Below are 18589 nucleotides of genomic sequence, written 5' to 3'. Positions count from 1 at the left end.
TGCGGCCAATGGGCGGGGGCGCGGGGAGCGGCGGGCCAATGGCGGCGCGCGGCAGGTGAGGCGCCGGGCAGCCCAGCACCGCCCAATTAAACATCCAGCCCGGGGAGCGCCTCAGCCAATCGGCTGGCGGCACAGCTGCCCGGCAGTGGGCGGGCACAGGGAGCGGCACAGCCAGTCGGAGGAAAGGCGGGCTGCACGGCGTTTCGTCATTGGCCAAAGGTGCGGTGCGGATGGGCCAATCAGCAGCTGGCGCTGGCGGCAGTTCTCAGCCAATCAGTGGCGGCGCGGGCGCGGGGCGCTGAGGCGGGGGCTCGGCGGGAAAATGGCCGGGCTGGGCTCCCCTCAGAGCCCGGTGGGAACGGCCCGGGCTCCCCTCACACCCCTGCACCCGGTGCGACCCGCCCCCGGTTCCCCTCACACCTCGGCGGGAACAGCCCGGGCTTCCCTCACCTCCCTCACGCCCCGCTGGGAACAGCCCGCGGGTTCCCGCTCGGGCTGCCCTCACACCCCGCTGTAGCCGCCACAGTTGCTGAAAAAAAAAAAAAAAAAAAAAATCCACAGGAAAAAAAAAAATTAAAGAAGTATTTAAATGAGAATCTTTCATTTCAGAAGGGTATTACTACATTCAGCTCTACATGACACGATCTACATCAAGTTGCTGAAAAAAAAAAAAAAAAAAAAATCCACAGAAATATTTTTTTTTAAAAAAGTATTTAAATGAGAATCGTTCATTTCAGAAGGGTATTACTACATTCAGCTCTACATGACACGATCTACATCACTGCCCTAGGCCGGAACATTTCTCTTTTCCCCCACACAGAAGTGATTCACTGGTAACATCCAAGAGTTGACAGTAAATATTCGGATTTTTTTATATAACACCTAGGAACCACAAGTGTAAAGAACAACCAGCTCCCGTGTGGGTGTGCACACGTGAAAATAAAAACCTGAGGTAAAGTCAATGAATCTCAGAATGGTTTGTTTGAGAAAGCACGTTAAAGCCCATCTCATCCCACCCCTGCCATGGCAGGGACACCTTTCACCAGCCCAGGTGGCTCCAAGCCCTGTCCAGCCTGGCTTTAAACACTTCAGGAATGTGGCAGCCACAGCTTCTCTGGGCACCTGTGCCAGGGCCTCACCACCCTCACAGGGAACAATTTCTTCCCAAGTCCTGGCAGAAAATCCTTTAAATATTCCTCAAAGGCGAGGCAAACACCTGGTCCAGGTGATACCTTTTTTTCCCCCCCTCAAATACCTTTAACTGCAGAAATCACTTTGAAGACCAAGCCAAAAGGAATGTTCCCATATGTGACCCTAGAAATAAGACTTACCTGGGGAGCCTCAGGAAAAGCAGAACATGGAGCAGCATTGGACAGAAAAGCTTTCAGAAGGCAAATCCACCTTCAGACCAAACAACCAAAGTTAATTCAATATTAAAAAATATAGAAAAACATCAACAAAGGCATGGGGCTGCCTTTAATTTGCATCAAGGAAGCACGTGGACCAGGATTTCCATCCCGTTAATTAAGATTTCAAAAAGGGCAGAAAACTCCTTTTCCTGCAGTTATAACATACCCTCTTCAATTATGATTATGTCCCATTAATTTCAACAAGCTCTTCATAATTGACATTCTCCCTGGCATTTCAAGAAGTAAAATAGCATTAAAGTCTTATTGTTTGGAAAGAAAGAGAAAATATTTACTGCAGGAGCTCAGTTCATCGCGGAAGACTGCTATGAGGGAGCATGAGTGATTTACTCCTTTCATTATTCAAGTTAAATAAATCTCCTCCTTTCCAAGCTATTGAATGTAGTTATGCTGGCAGAGTGGATTACATTTGATCTATGTACCATGACAAGCACTGAAAATTGTGGGCTTCATTGCTGTATTCACCCACTCCTTCCTGAACAGGAGAAAAAAGTGTCAATACACGGAGCAGCCTTTGCTCTGTGCCTCAGCACAAGAAAGCACAAAGCTCTGGAGCTGTAATGAGTGTGGAGTCTGACTCCATGGAAACTGAGATAAACTCCTTTTAACTCTCTCAACTAATGATCAGGGTGTGGCGCGAGACAAAAATTTTCCTATCCATGAACATTTTATTTGCATATATCCGAGTTCATGACAGGCTTGCATTAATGCTAACAGAGACTCGTTTTTACTTTTTTTTAATTTTTAAGCGTAGGGATGAAATTTTAATCACTGTGGAAGAATCAGCCAATCTGTTTCAGTCTGGTTTCTCTATCGTTTGAAAATGAAAGTATTTAAATCCACTGTAGTTGTTTCAGGAGAGCAAGAAGATGATTTTCTTGCCTTGCTCAGCAGATAAGCAGCTCTGATACCAACCCACAGGCTAATTTAGTCTGGGTTTCACAGAGTTTGGGAAGGTGGTAAACGCTGCAGGAACTTGGACAATGTTTGAGAGGTTCTGCTCCTCACTGGGATTTCTGTTATCTCTTCATCACAGCCTACTCACACCACACCCCAACACAGCCAAACCACCACAGAAAAATCTGAAAAATTAAACCCCGCAGTTTCCAACCACAGCTCAAAGTACAAGGAGTTGTTTTGTTTATTTTAGAGCCCACTTCATCTGTGGACTTTTCAGCAGACCAGGAAGATTCCCCATGCAATCAAACCCTTTAACTTTACATTTAAACCTTTCAAGTTCCTCATTTTAGCCCTAGGAACAGCAAGCCTTGTCTGATACCATCTCTAGCAGCAGAGGTGCCACCACAACTGCCACCTAAATAAGAAACCAAAGACTGAGTTTCTAGCATGTTTCTCTAGGAAATTTAGGAACGAAAGCCACAATCATGAAGGAAAGTTTTATTTCACTTGTAATGCCCACATCCTAAGATTAAAGATATTTTTAAAAAATTAGCTGCAAAGAAAAAGATAAAAGCAAAACAAGAACAGATTTTTACACCTTTAGGAAATCAGGAAAAAAAATAGGCACAAGTTTACATTCATTAGTTTCAGATATGGCAAAGGAATGTTCTACTGAAGAGGGATAAATAAAATCCTGCTTTCCCACTTCCCTGTATGAGACAACACAAGTCATGCTCTTCAAAGCCACACTGATCTTGTAGATACAAGGCAGATTTTTCCTCATAATTTTTTTATTAATGTGCTTTAAAGACCATAAAGACCCTCCTAGAGCCATTTGGCACAGTCTCTACATACATACTTAAGTACCAAGGATGTACTTTAACCTCTAGTGAAGCTTGTTACAACCTTCACATAAAAAATGAAAGTCATGCATATTTTAAATTCTGTTTAAGCATCAGACACTATTGAGGGATTTTATTTCATTGCTGCTAAGCCACTTTAAATCCCCATCAGTGTTAAAATCTTGCAAGTGTCAGCCCAGGATGATTTAACCCCTTGACAATAAGGGCTCATCATAAAAAAGGTGAACGTCTCATCTCAAGGGGCTCTACCCCAATACACAGCTGCTAATACTGAAGAGTTTCCATTGCTAAACACAGTCAGCTGGGGAAGGGGTTTTCTGGGGATCTCAGGAAGGCAGAGGGCAGGCAGGTGTTCCATCACACCCTTTAACTCTGCCCTGCAATACAGCTGAGTACAAGAATCACCTTTAGGGCTGGGCCCTGCTCTAGCTGGGATCAGTGGAAGCAGCCTGAGGGCTGCATCCAAAGGCCTTGAACACAGCAGGTCCTGACAGCACTGCTCAGGCCAGGGAAAGCTTCTGCCACAGGAACAGCTCCCGTCACCCCCCTGATCCCTGAAGTTCCCTTCAGAGGCTGCAGACACCTTTCTGCCTTTCCTCTTGGGCTGCACTGGGACTGGGGAGGGACAAAAAGCAGCAATGAAGTGAGGGGGAGGTGTAGAGAAGTTTAACATCCGTCCCAGTAAAGATAAAACCAGTTTGTCTCAGCAAACATCCTTGGCTGGTGCAGGACCAAGTCACTGCTGGTGGGAAAAGGCAGAGAACTCGACCTTCAAAAGCTGCAGATGTTCCCAAGGCAGAGTCCTCTTTACCTTCACTGGGAGGGCTGTGTAACCTACTTGCAATAAGGGCTAAGGAAAAGCATCAAGCTGTAATAAAACAGTCTTTCTTCATTTGATTGATAAGGAATTTACAATTTCTCAGCTTAAAAAGCCACAGTGCAAGTTAGTGTTTGCTTCAGGGGGACCCTGTTTCAGTATCCTCTCCTGCAAGGATGCAAAAGCCCAAAGTCAGCAGCCAGTGTTTTTGTCTGTACACAAAACAGGCAGGCTGCCCAAGAACTGAGGACAAAGACACTCAAAATAGTAAATAAATACACATAAAACAACACTAAAAACAAACAAAAAATTAACAGCACTGATTGTTTAGAATTACAGTCCATCTCATTATATTAATCTTCACATTTTAGCATCTTTTTAACCACTATACAAAAGCTGCTGAAGTGACTTTCTTCTAAACCAGGAGCACAAAGCAACATTATTTTTTTGGCAAAGTAACTTGCTTTCAGAATATATCATACTTTCAAATCACAGTTTACATGTAGCAGGTGTGTCATTCTAATACAACATTCTCCATTTCTTTTCTTCCTGCACACTACCAGGAGCAAGACATGTCAGAGACCCTTCCTAGTTTCCACTGCTGTCCCTTAAAGCCTTCTCATAACAGTTTATTCCACGCAGCCTCACTTGGGGCAGCTGCTCCTAATTTCTGCCTCAGCATTGTCCTGTTTATTGCATTAATCTGGTTTCCAGGATAAGCCACATCAGTCTGATGTGCTTACAGAGCACCAGATGTTACTGTGCTCTATGCACACCCCCCTGCAAACAACTCGGGAGCATTTCAAGGAATCACAGAATCACAGAAGGGTCAGGTTGGAAGGAACCACAGTGGGTCATCAGGTCCCACCTCTCTCCTCAGGGAGAGTGTCCCTAAAACACATGGCACAGCACATTTATCTGCTCCTTTTATGTCCTCCTGTTTACTTTTTTTTCCTCTGTTTATTTCCTTCCTGTTTTTACCAGCAGAATCCACATTAGATATCTGAAGAGGAAGAAAGCATTTGTATTCTCCAAGCCCACACACTGACTTTCCACTCATATGGAAATTCCAGATTCTTACTTGTTTTTTCCACTTGCAAAAATACATCTGGGTAAGCCTTGTGTCTTTCACCCAGAACAGGCACAAGGGGTACCTAATCAGTCTGGAACAAAAAAAGGCTCTTTTGTGGAAGTCCTGAAGACCTCCTCATTCTGAGGGCTGGACTTGGACCTGTATGTGGACTGAAACAGAAGAAGGCACAGGCTGGATCTCTACTTTTATCTGTGGCATTGTACTCACAGAGGACTCAACAAATCATTGCAAACCTCAGTCTTGCAAGCCAGGACTGCCTCAAGTCAACAGCATGAAGCTGAGTCAGAAGAGCTTTAGGCTGGATATCAGGAAAAAGTTTTCTACCCAGAGGGTGGATGGGCACTGAACAGGCTCCCCAGGGAAGCAGTCACAGCACCAAGCCTGACAGAGTTCAAGAAGTTTGGGCAACAAACCTCCCTCAGGTCACGGTGGGAATGTTGGGGTGTCCTGTACAGAAGTTGGGCTCAATCCTGATGTGTCCCTTCCAACTCAGCATATTCTATTATTCTGTGATTTTTATGATTCGCTAAGTCCAGCACGCTCCACTGCTGCTGTCCTACACGAGTATCCAGCTCAGCTCACATCCCAAAGCAGCCAGATCCCAGGTGCTGGCTGGGCACTCAGGATCACAGCATTTGAGAAGCACTACCATACCCACACATCTGATCACTACTCAAAATTATGCTGTATTTCTTAGAACTGACAAGACTGTAAAGACTCATTTCCTCTCTAGAAACTTGATCTCAGCTCTCCAACTATCCACACACATAACCTCACATCCAGCATCTACACCTCTCACTACCCTGTGCACAAAAGCAATAGGCACCACGTTATTAGCCCTTCCCCCTGCTTGTACACACCCCACACCTCCTACCCAGCAAGAACTGCTGCTGGCTCATTCTGAAATCCAGCAAGGCACTTTGATGGGTGTCAAAGACTTTGTGCAAGCACAGGCAAGATGCAAATCCCCCCGCTCCTCACACTAACCTGCCTTAGGGGCAAACACAGACCTCAGCAACCTCCTAAGCAAGGATGACCAGGACACAGAGCTCGTCATCTGGTATCCAAAGAGCAGCAATACCAAGGGAACAGACCAATTTCCCCAGAGCTTCAGACTGCTTACAAAAGTCTGCATTTTACTTCAGTGCTTTACAGAACTATTTCTTCCTCCCAGGAAAGAAATCTTTGCTAGTCACATTGGATATGGTATCACACTTAAGGTACAAATCAGCAGTAATTAGTGTCTGTAGGAACACAGCAGAGAAGAACAGAAATAAAAATCCCAAAGCAAGCAAAGCCTCCTTGAGAAGCTAATGGTCAAGTGGAGAATTTACCAGCAATATTCCTGTTCCCACACACAATCGTAAACGTCAGGGATTCACCTCCCAGAAAACACAAAGGCAAAACAGGTACATACATTGCCCTACTCAAGAGAATTGGGCAAAAATCTGGGCCCGGGCAGTTCAGGACACAATGTATATCTGAAACACTGAAAGTAATAATAATGACAGGAAGGTGGAACAAAGAAGAAATTCAAACCATAAGTTGGCAAGTGGTCCTGGATCCATCCCAGCAAACACTACTGGCTACAAAAAGCAGAAGGTCCCACCAGATTGCTGTGTGTTCACAAAGTCTTGCTGCCACCGCTGCACTTTGCAGGTAGTTTTATCCATCTCTGGGAGGAAAAGGTCCTTTACAAAAGTGGTTTCCCCCAGTGCCATCAGATGAGCTCCTCCTTCAGCGGCTCGGTTTCCCCGGGAAGCACGCCGTTCATCTCCGGGGAGCTCTCGGTGCCCAGATACCCCAAGAGGATCTCGCTGCGCCGCCGCGACAGCTGCAGAATGTCCTCTGCCAGCAGCTGCACGGTCGTGTACCTCACGTTGTCAAAGTCAAACATGTCCTTCAGGTACTGCACGATCTGGTGCTGCAAGAAAAGGAAGGTTCAAGCAGACCTCCTTCACCTGCTGGTACCAGCCACCAAGAGCACTCGGCAGCGGCTTTGAGGCAGCAGACAGGAGTCCCACACAGATGTGGCACCGAGAAAACCACCTTACCTTGAAGAAACTGCAGACTTCAGATAGCTGCTGCTTGGGCCCCAGAAAACCAAAGGCTAGAACAGGACTGACATGCTCCGATACGGAGTAGAAATGAGAGATAAAGCCATCTGGTACCTGTCACAGGGAAGGACAGAATTAGTTGGTCTTCATTCGCAGACAGAATTAGCAGCTTATTCCCTATCAGCCACCAACTTCCCTGCCAGAAAGCTTCAGTATCTGAAGTTAAGAGCTATTTGGAACATCTCTTCCTGCAAAACTACATTTATCTTTCAGATCCCTTGAAGGATGACTGGAGCTTTTCATCTTCATGTTTCTAAACTGCTATTTCAAGAGGAAAATGAACAGAAGAAAATGAAAAGCAATCACCAGCAAGCCTTTATTGCCTCTATTTATAATTTGCTGACCAGGCCAGGAAAGGACATACAAATATCCAAGGCAGTGCTACTGCATGACAACACCAGTAGAGCTTCCAGTTCTCTCATTTCTCTCTGTGCCATCTCAGGAGCCAAACCCTGTCGTATCAGCTGGCTGTGGGATCAAGCTGAAAAATTGCCAGAGGCCACAGACCCTGTGGCAGAACCAGGGTTGTGAAGTTGTGGTTTCCTGTTCCCCTGCTCCATAAACTCGTCTGCTGTGATACTTTAGGAAGTCCCAGATTTAAGTGAAACTCATCAAGTAATGGCTAATTATCATCAGCACTGGGGAGTGGAGCAGTGCCTGAACCTTCCTTTTGCTGCCAGCAAGAAAACACAATTCAGGAGCAGTCACTTGTTGCTTGGGGTCTGTGGCCATTCCTACAGTATTGTGAGCAGGGAGAGGGAATTCCAGACAGGCAATACTGTCATTTGAATCCTCATATTAAAAAAGGGGAGAATAAACTCAGACTGATTCAATAAAATACTGGCATAGCACTGGAGCAGTGACTGCAGGACCCCAGGGCTCTAAAGCATCACCGAGAATGTGACTCTGTGCAGTCTTCTACCACTTAAGACTTCACACTTTGTCAAGATCTATGTGCTCTCTTTTCAGCCTCAAATACATTAGATTTTTTTCCCTTTTGATTAATTTTGCTTACCATCAGAAGCCTTCTTTTTGCTTTCAGAACTGACCAGCAAGCAGTTGCTAGAGCCTACAATTAACAGAGACCATTAGTTATTCGGATTATTTAAAAAAACCCAAAGTTTACCAACACATTGTCATCAAAACATCAAAGCAGTCACCCTTTTGTGCCAAAACCTCTTTAAAATGACAGAATTAAAGCAAACTGGAAGCAGATTTAGCCACTTCAGATCCATTCCAGAGAAGCCTAAGGGTTTCTGAAGATTGTTAATATGATCTGACATAGTTACCCAACAGCCCACGATCCCCTGTAAGCAAACAGCTGTTACAAAGTGCCATTTTACTCTCAATCTATCAAACTAATCAGTCTTAAAAATACAGCTGGGGGGCAGAACTAAAGGAAAGCTTTGCAATTTGAGCTTCAGTGTCTGCTGAGGTACTGCCAGAATGAACGACCACATGCTAAAACCCACATATTTCTCCCTACATTTTGGCCCTTTTATTCTCATTCATAAAAATAGGTGCTGTCATCTTTTAACATCTCCATGGCATCACTGATAAAAACCCCTAGAGCCATAAGTCTGGTTGCCAGCCAGATGCTTTCAAAATAAGGAAAGCTTTCCTGTAAACAGTTTCCATGCACAAGAAGGCTGTTGTTTAGAACTTCAGGAAAGCGTGGCATGTATAAAGAGAGAATTCAGCTCAGCTGGGGAAGAGGAGGTTATGCTCTTTTCTGGCCCTGGCAGTGCTCTCACACCCACACCAGCCTCCCTGGCTCACCGTCTCCTTGAAGCTGTCGGACAGCCAGCGGTTGCGCAGCACAGCCAGCACGGAGGAGGGAGGGTTCTCCAGGTCCTCAAAAGCATCCATGAGGATGAAGTCCAGCACAATATCAAAGAAGCTCATGCACACCACCTGTCAGGGAGCAGGACAGTCTGTAAGGGGAACAGGTTTTTAAAAGAGAGGCAGGCTCTTTTGGTTCGTAGCAAGAAGATGTAACAAGCTGAAATCAATGTAATTGTATTTCAATAGCAAGTCTTTCACATCTGGGCCATTCCTACATGCACTGTAATACAGTCACAGTGGTTTGGCTTGTAAGGGACTTAAAAACCATCCAATTCCACCCCCTGCCATGGGCAGGGACATCTTCCACTAACCCAGGTTGCTCCAACCCCCATCCAGCCTGCCCTTGAGCACTCTCAGGGATGGGAATTCCACAACCTGTCTGGGCAAGGATTATCTTCTATCTCCTCTGCAACTCTGTAAAGACAATGTCTTTACCAACCCCTCTTCCTTCAAGCTCCTGCTGAGTGGTTGGCCAGGTCTCCTGCTTCAAGGCATAACGCAGCATCTCCTCATAGCTTTCCAGGAAAGCTTTGGGATTCTGGAGAGCAGAGAAACAAAACAGAAGTTTAACTACTTGGATTTGAGCTGACATCAACACCACAGTAATCACCAGCATGAAGTTTTCTTCTTCCAACACACTGGAAAAACTCTGAGTTGGAATGGGGGAACAAGTATCCCTGTGCTTAAGACACAGTTTAGTTGTTACACAAACTTCCTACCTTTTCAGCTTTTGTCATCAGTCCTATCATCATCTGCTTCCCAACCTCCCCAAAAAACAGCTGATTGCTTTCATCCTCCAGCAGCTCCTGCAAAGGGAACACAGATGTCTCTCGTGAGCACCTACACAATCTCAAATTCTAAACTGGAAAAAGCCCAAAAGGGTTTTTTTCATTGCACATGAAGCAGTGCAATGCTGCACACAGCAGTGCTGTTAACCTTTAATAAGCTGGAACCTAGGAAACAAAACTGCACAGCCTGGGAGCCTGGAGCCATTCTCACCTGGAATGCCTGCCTGACACAATGCAGCTTCGCGAGGAAATCCTGGTCACTGTAGCAGCCAAGGAGCTCTGTCCTAGAGGGAAAGGGGAAGAATTGTGTAAATTCCAGTTCTGATGTTCGTGTTCCTACAACTGTGGTCCCCTACAAACAAAAAACTAAATTCCCAGTTTGTGTATAGAAGAAAGGAACAGTCACATCCCCTCACATCCCCTTTATCCAGCTCCCTGGGGGAGCAGAGCATCTCTGCCAGGCTGGTACAGGACTGTGCCAGGCCCCCAGAACAGTCACACTTCCTATCACTAATTTCCTGGCACAATTACTCTTTCTTAGCATGCGAGTCCCTAAAATCTGGGATTAATTCCCTGGGAGGGCCGAACCAGCAAGAAGGATGGTGTGATTTTATAACCCCTGAGTTATTCTGGTTATGGGGCTGCTCAAAGGCAGGTGATGTGTTCACAGAGCCCCAGGGCACACCAGGTCCCACAGCCCCAGCTGGCTCTTCACCTCAGCGTCCGGCACGCGACCTTCCCTTCCTTCACCAGCTGCAGAGCTTCCTCGTACGCTGCCACTGGCTTGGAGAGGTGGAATGGCATTTGCTCAAAGGGGAGAGAGTCAAAGAGCTGTAGAGGTAACAAGAGACATGGGAAGAACAAAATGAGCTCATTAAATATTTGCAAACACACAAGTAAGTGCACACAAGCAAGGTGGGCCTTCTTCAGAGAATCTTCAGCTAGCAGAGTTTGTCAGTGACAATTGTTTCATACAAAGACATTTCTTTTTTCACCAAAAGCTGTCTCAGCTCTGACACCTCTCAATACTCCATAAAATTTACACCACCAAGCCATCTTAGATAGATAACAGCACTTTTCTAGCTGTTATGGCATGTTTTCTATAGCAGATAAGAAGACAACATGGAAGTGCTGGTTGGAAAAGCCTGCTCCATCCCCCTCATTAAAACCTTTTCCTAACATCCATCATGAACCTCCCTGGGGTTATTGCTCTGTGTTTGATCATCTTCCTCTCCCAAGATGTGTTTGGCTCTGCTGCCTTTGTGCCTTCCCTCCAAGCCACTGGGCTGTGACACACAGGTGACACCTCAGTCACCTCTGCAGCAGAGAAGAAGGAATCCTCTGAGGTGGAGCTGTCCTCATCATCCGTCCGCAGCCGCAGCGATCCGTCCGCCAGTGGAAGCATCAAAGTCTTCTCTGCAGGAGAGAAAGAAGCCACATGTGTTGGAGTTCATGGACCAACACTCCTCTTAGCTCCTGTGCTCTCTTCCACTTTGTCACTATGGCATGTTTTCTATAGCAGATAAGAAGACAACATGGAAGTGCTGGTTGGAAAAGCCTGCTCCATCCCCCTCATTAAAACCTTTTCCTAACATCCATCATGAACCTCCCTGGGGTTATTGCTCTGTGTTTGATCATCTTCCTCTCCCAAGATGTGTTTGGCTCTGCTGCCTTTGTGCCTTCCCTCCAAGCCACTGGGCTGTGACACACAGGTGACACCTCAGTCACCTCTGCAGCAGAGAAGAAGGAATCCTCTGAGGTGGAGCTGTCCTCATCATCCGTCCGCAGCCGCAGCGATCCGTCCGCCAGTGGAAGCATCAAAGTCTTCTCTGCAGGAGAGAAAGAAGCCACATGTGTTGGAGTTCATGGACCAACATTCCTCTTAGCTCTCTTCCACTTTGTCATTCCTTCACCTGGCTTAAAGAAAAGACATAAAACCAGGCAGGAAATTGTCATTTTTCTGCAGCCAGGTGCCCTACCCAGATCCAGCAGCACGCTGTCCGACGGGAGAGAGGAGCCAAACTCTTCCTGGAGGTGGTAGGCTCGGTGCAAGAGGGACTCCAGCTTCTCAGCAAACTCCCTTTTCTGGGACTCCTCCTGCAGCACACAGAAATGTCACCCTTAGTTAGCCAGCTGGGCACAGACAGATTGGACAGCACAAATACGGGAGGAAATTTTCAGTAAAAATGGGATTTGCAGTCTGCAGATTAAATGATTAAAAATAAAAAGAGAGAGGAGTCATTAATCCTACAATGCAGCTAATAATGTATGGAGAGGGAAGCTTTTACACAGCCTACTCAAACCCTCTGGCTTTTGAGCTTCACAGTTTTGTTTTCCTGTTAAAAAGGGAAGAAAGAACTAAAGAACTTTAACCTGCCAGCCAGAAAAACAGATATTTTAATAAGTTATACACCACTTAAATCTCCTGCATTTTGACTTTAGCCTAACTTCCAGGAGAAATCACATCAGGAAACCTGAGTTGAATATATCAGGATATCCAGAACTAGATAACAGAATATTTACATTAAGGTGCTGGGCATAAGCAAAGTTTGCTATAAACAACACAGAAGGATGGAGGGGGGAAAACAAAAAAAAGGTGTGGGGAAAATAAGACTTAAACAGCATCTTGCTTTCATGCCCCTATGTTTGCATGAGTATCTCACCCCGAAGACAGGAGCATTAACAAGAAGCACAGAATCTATTTTCATAATGAATCAACCAATTTTAAGGCAGTTTTAGAAACACTACAGGGCCCTTCAAGGAGAGCCAACAACAACAGAATCCAGATTTGACTTGGATAAATATGATCCAGCACAAAAGACAAATGTCCCACATACTTACTACACCAGACTCTGTTTACAAAAGGCTGGGAACACATTTTTTTTTCCAGTGAGAACCCCTAGAGAGTTCAGCTCCTTTCACAGTCCTGAGTTACAGCAGGGTTTTTTAGCTTTGTGGCTGTCACTGAGCCATTCTAGTTTAAATCTCCTTTAACACAGGTCTTCCATGAGGAGTCCTCAAGTCCCAGACAGCAAGGGGTGTCCTAAAATCCTGCTTTCTCTACCTGCAGAGGCTGAGTGAGGTACACATCTCCCTGCAGGGACCACGACCATACCCAGCTCCAAATTCCCACTGCTTTCCTCCTCCACACACACAGAGCTGGGCTCTGCTCTCCACACAGCTCCACAAGTGGCAGTGACCATCAAGATCTCCATTTTAAATGCATTAAAAAGTTACAGAGGCAACACTGCCAGCCAAAGCAGTGCTGCATTCATCACAGCCTTTTCTCCCCACAGGCTGTGCCACGGGAGGACACGTGTGACAGTGAGTGACACAAGGCTGCAAGGTGGATGGAAACGCTGGGGAATGAGGGGGCGAGACGTATTAAAAAGAGAAAGAAATTAAAAACACCCACTCCCATTGCATAAGGAAGCTGCAGATACAGACAGCTCTTAAACAGAGTCTGGCCTGACTCTGCCCTTAATTTGCTCTCCTTTTAACCTCCCACATTTACTGCTTCCAGCACCCAGGCTGGCCTTCCAGCGTGCAGGGACCTACCTCTGAAATGTTCTCAGACATGCTCTCTTGCTGTTTGCTGCTGTCCCAGGGCACAGGGGTGCTGGTGCAAGCACTGTCCCTCTGCCTGATGCTCAGGGCCTGTTCCCATTTCTGCAGGGCCTCCTCAAACAGCTCCATGCCTGGAAACCCAACCAAAAACTGGCTGTGAGAGTCCCTGGGCACCCAGGAACAAAGAGATACAGGATGAGACTTTGCTCACTCAGACAATCCAGCAAAGAGGGAAATCCCAAAATAAAGAATAAACATATTCTATTTCTTTCCTCTTTAAATATTGTTTACTTTGGATTAGAAGGAGAACATCCCCAAACTGGTTAAAGCATCATCCATGTTACTGCCAAAATACTGTTCTCTGCACAAGGTGAGCCTGTTGCTCAAGAACAGTATTTTGGAAGCAAATTATTCACTCACAAAAAAGGTTTGTTTTTTTTTTTTTGTAAGAGAAGATGGGATTTTTAGTTGAGCTTAAGCTGAGAATGGAAGGGATCTTTCTGTTAGAGCTCTACATTGAGCTGCTGATGCTCTGTGCCAATTCTCACCCTCTTCTTGCTCTCACAGTGATTAACAACCCCCCGAGCAATGTCACCCTTGTGCCTGCTCACCTTGAACATAGAGGCTTTCTGCACTGGAATCACCAATGGCTCCAGCATCTCCCATTGCCTGAGCCTCCCACATCCCTGGGGGTACTGGGCTTGAGGAGTTGACTGCCACCATCTGCAGCAAGGGAACAGAGAGCAGCAAATGCCTTCTGAATTCTCTTAAGGTTAGAGATGCTAAGATCAAACAAACACCACCAGCCTTCAGCAAAAAGGCATTTTCCTTCCCCGTGTTTGCCCTTGTGCTCCCCTGTATTGATGAGCACTGAAAGGAGAGCCCTGATGGAGGAAGCAGCCCAGGAAAGATCCAAAGCAATTGCTACAAAGGCATCAGGACTTTGATGGAAAGCTCACATCAGCCCCAGCTTCCTGTACAAAAAACGCTGGAGGTGGCAAGGAAGCAAGCACAGTCCTAACAAAAGGAACAGTTTCCAGAAAAAATACAGCTGAGGATTTCCCAGAGGGCAAAGGGAATCCTCACTCTCCTCTTTGTAACCAGACCCTCTCCTGGGAGGGCTGAGCTTGACACAGCAGTGTCAGTTCAGCTTCGTCCGATTTCCCACCAGGGCATCAATGTCTTCTAAAGTCTGACCCAATAAAGTGCTGGATTCAACACTATCAGTGACCAGTGTTTTCCTGTGGCTTACACAAGGATGTCCAGACAGGAGCCTGGTACTAAAAAAAAGCTACAATAATCAGCTGACAGATGAATTCCTGTCCTGCCTCCATTGATCAATCCCTGTGGAGTGTTAATAAATCACCTTGAGATCCTGAACTGCAAATCATCAGTTCACTGCTGCCAGTTTACTTACTGGATGGCAAAGAGGAGCCCAGGAAGCAAACCAGAGCACAGGCAAAACCTGCAGCTGTGCAAAGGATGAGTTGGTTTTTCCACCAAGTAATATAAAAACTGTAAGTACAGGGTCAGCTCATCTGTACAGAAACAGATGCCTCTCCGTGGGGATATCCCCACCCAGGCACCAGCAGTGGAAACAGGTATTTATTTATGGATTGCTTTTTATTTAAAGAGAAACAGAACTTCAGTGATCCAAAACCTGGACAGCATCGGTGTGAACTGAGAATCCATGGGGGAATTACACGGCTGTGAGTCCCTGTGGAGGGGACAGAGCTGTGCTCAGGGACACATCCCGTCACAGCCAGCTCCAGGGAATGCCGTGCCTGAGCCAGCACTGCCGCCTGCTGGAGGCACACTGCGGCCAGCACGGATTCTGGCAGCTCCTGGTGCCCCAGCTGTACTGAAAACAGCAACTGCAGCGTGTGCTGAGCAGTGCTGGCACCCAACAGCTCCTTCCAAAGGGGTGATTTTTCCCCTCTCCTTGCCCCAGCATTGCCAAGCAGCCTCTGAGCCCGGGCTGTGACGAGGGACAGCTTTGCAGGAACCCACAGAAGTTTGCAGGAACTCACAGAAGTTCATCTGTGCCCCCCTGCTCCAACAGAACGTTAGCTCTGAGCAATGGGGAGGTGAAGCAGGTCTTGAAGACACAAATGCTTCCAGTTTAGGTCTCACAAAAGGTGGATATAAACACTGATGGTTTCTCCTGCCTGGTTAAGCCTGAATTACCTGTACTCATAGGCTGCTCCTTTGGCTTTGGAGGAGGTAGAATGACTGGGCTGTGTTCTCACCCTGTTTCCTGAGCTATCAGATTTTGGTAGCTGATTTGGTTTTAAGAAGAAAGCAAGCTGTGAGCAGCCCCAGCACAGAAGGGAGGGGCTGCTGGGCCACCCAAACCTCCACCACAGAGGGAAACCAACAAGCTCCCCATTGCTGTGAGACCCAGAAACAACCCGGCCTAACTCCTTGAGGGGGTCACACAGAGCTCCAAGGATTCATGGCCATGTCCCACAGGGAAATCCCTCCTGAGACTCCTCCTTGGCCAAAGAACTGGCCAAGGAACCTGGAGCTCCTAGCCACAAGAAATTGCTGCTCACAGAAAACTCCAGACACTCAGTGCCAGGCTAACATCAGACCCTGCCCTACAATTATACTGCAATCTGCTCTGCTCCATGGGCCAGCAGAAGCCCAAGGACTGGCTGATCTCGTGACAGGTCCTTGCACTGACATCTCCCAGCCCTGCTAGCCAGGTCCTTACCGAGGCGAGGCTGTGGGAGGAACTGGAATGTTTGCTGGGCTCAATGGAGGAAATCCCGCTGAGCGTGTCATTGCTCTTGCTGCCAGGGCTCTGCACTCTCCTGCTGGAGTATCCTGTGGTTGGGAAAGTCACACAAAAACAGGATTTTAGGCCCAGTGACTGCAGCAGGGAATAGAGAGGGGAACATCACCTTGTCACGGGGCAAAGCAGTATCCACTACCTAGAAATAAGCCACAGATCTCCTGTCTGCTCTGCTGTGCTCTGAGACTGGTGTCAGTGGGGACCTGAGGCTGAGGAATGTATTTACTCCTTACAGGCAGCAAGAGGCAAGTGGAAACAATCAAGCAAAAACTCCTCCACCTCCCCTCAGGACAGGCAGAACACAGACACTGCTCCCTTGATTTTCATGTTTCACCAAACAAATGCTTCATCCCCAAAGTGCTCTGCTGAGGGCCTGGGTCAGTCTTACCCCTAGAATCAGTACAAGTGGTGAGGAAGGTGCCCAAGGTCTGGGAGTCACCACAGAGCTGGATGGACACTCCCAACTGCCCAGCCTGGCTCAGGCCACCCTCCCCTCCCCTCAGCTGAGCACTGACATCGTGATATCAATGCAGAACCAGATCTCTGCATGCCTGGGTCGTTATTATTGGGGCAGCCTGGTAAGGGTCCACAGGCTGCCTGCAGGAAAGGGGATGAGAACTGCAAACCTCAGGGAAAACATCAGGACAAGACTGTGAGCTCACAGTCTCTCCCTCTGCTGCCCAAACCCCGAGCTCATGGCACTGCTCTTCAGAATTCCCACTTCATCCTGCACCAGAGCACTACAAAGGGCTTTGCTCTCCCTCCCCACACCTCCCCATTCCTCCCTGCACCACCTCCTTGGGGACTTTTCCCTTTTTGCCAACCTTTCTTCACAGAGGAGACCCTCCTGGTTGGCAGGATGGGCACTGTGATCCCTCCAGGTTTAAAGCCACACTTGTCTGGAGCAATTTGCTTCTTCCGGCGGCGGCGGCGCTTCAGCTGGTGAGCTGCAAGAGCCAAGGCCACTGTCCCCAGGGCCGTGGCAAAGAGCACCTTGCGCAGGCCCGGGGACAGCCGCAGCTGGGAGAACACAGACTGTAACACAAAAGAAATGAAGAGCAACAGTGAAAAACCAATTCCGCTGCCCTTTCTATTAAAAAAAAAATTTACAACAGTGTTAAACATGAAACGTTTTGGTTTTACCCTCCCAGCCATAAAACACGCCCTCTGCTATGCACAAGTAAGACATAGCAGCAGAGAGACTGTGGAGCATCATTTTGACAGGACATGGAGAACTTGGGTCTCCATCCTCATTGCCAAAACACTCTGCAAAATCTGCACGCAGCCTGGGACAGATGCAATCCAGGTTACCCAAATTCAGCTCTGAAAAGCTGGTGTGAGGCTGAGCTTCACTGCTCCGAGTGCTGCGTCACCACAAACGGGGAACATGTTACTCTTCTTTAAAAGACAAGTCTTTTTTTAGAGCCTTTGGTGAAGGGAAAGATTGAACCTGGGTGTTCTCTCGGGGAGGGATGTGGGAGGCGCTTTTCTCTCCTCTCTGAGCCCACTCAGAACTCTCCTCCACCACCCCAAACTCCCCCTGCAACTCCTCCAATCCCCCAGCACCACCCCAGCGTGCCTCCATCTCACACAGACCACCCCGCAGAGCCAGCCCAAGGAATGTGACAGCAAAACCCTTCCTGCTCCCCGTACCTGCCCAAAGGTGGTGTAAACGAACACGGGGATCTCTGCCACGGTCATCGCCAAGGCCTGCATGATGGACATTCCCTCTGTCCTTCGGAATGCCATGTCTGCGCCAGCACCTTGGCACCTCGGGGAGCCGCGGCGGGGAAGGGCACTTGTGGGTGCTGTGTGAGCTGCTCACAAGAGAATCCAGCTTTGCTCTGACATCGGGCTCAGAGTGCTGGAGCTGGCCTTCACCCAACAATCCTGCTCCTGCGGGAAGAGGGGGGAAATCAGGAGAGTGAGAGGAGCACCCGCCCTGCCCTTCCTGCACTTTACAAAACACACACCAGGTCACTTGGAGCAGCGAATCCAAAACATCTTCTCACCAGCAGCAGCAGCAATTCCTTTGTTTGTGGAAATCAGGAGAGTGAGAGGAGCACCCGCCCTGCCCTTCCTGCACTTTACAGAACACACACCAGGCCACTTGGAGCAGCCAATCCAAAACATCTTCTCTCCAGCAGCAGCAGCAGCAATTCCTTTGTTTGTCCTACCAAGCACGGGGACAGGTTCCCAAACTGCTCTACAGCAGCAGCACCTGGGGCTTGACAGCTCCCAGAGATTTCCACCCGTCCCAGACCTGGCTGCACATGGCTGCAGGGATTTTGTCTGCAGCCCCCATATAAAAAAAGTCCCGATTATCCCAAATAACCACACGCAAATTCCCTTGCCAAAACAGCTTCCACACAGTT

At 47.6% G+C, this 18589-nt stretch overlaps 1 protein-coding gene across 2 annotated transcripts; it reads right to left on the bottom strand.

Annotated features, from left to right (window-relative positions):
- Positions 1 to 2810: 2810 nt before the first annotated feature.
- MIGA2 (mitoguardin 2) lies at positions 2811 to 18238 on the bottom strand. 2 transcript variants are annotated; one of them, XM_039720176.1, is made up of 16 exons: positions 18188 to 18238; positions 17868 to 18110; positions 17039 to 17249; positions 16134 to 16246; positions 14029 to 14140; positions 13409 to 13548; positions 11830 to 11947; positions 11579 to 11679; positions 10566 to 10681; positions 10062 to 10134; positions 9782 to 9868; positions 9502 to 9600; positions 8997 to 9131; positions 8233 to 8286; positions 7155 to 7271; positions 2811 to 7024 (listed from the first exon to the last, which is right to left on the bottom strand). In XM_039720176.1, the coding sequence occupies exons 2-16, from the start codon at positions 17961 to 17963 to the stop codon at positions 6821 to 6823; spliced, it is 1776 nt and encodes a 591-aa protein (XP_039576110.1). In that variant the 5' UTR covers positions 17964 to 18110; positions 18188 to 18238; the 3' UTR covers positions 2811 to 6820. The 2 variants fall into 2 exon arrangements, with proteins under 2 accessions (XP_039576110.1, XP_039576109.1); XM_039720175.1 differs by lacking the exon at positions 18188 to 18238 and having other exon boundaries at positions 17868 to 18137.
- Between the last annotated feature and the right edge of the window lie 351 nt (positions 18239 to 18589).

Source organism: Passer montanus, unplaced genomic scaffold (genome assembly GCF_014805655.1).
Source record: "Passer montanus isolate IOZ18808 unplaced genomic scaffold, ASM1480565v1 scaffold43, whole genome shotgun sequence".
NCBI lineage: Eukaryota > Metazoa > Chordata > Aves > Passeriformes > Passeridae > Passer > Passer montanus.
Note: the sequence above shows the minus strand (reverse complement) of the source record. Positions and strands in the feature narration are given on the sequence as shown.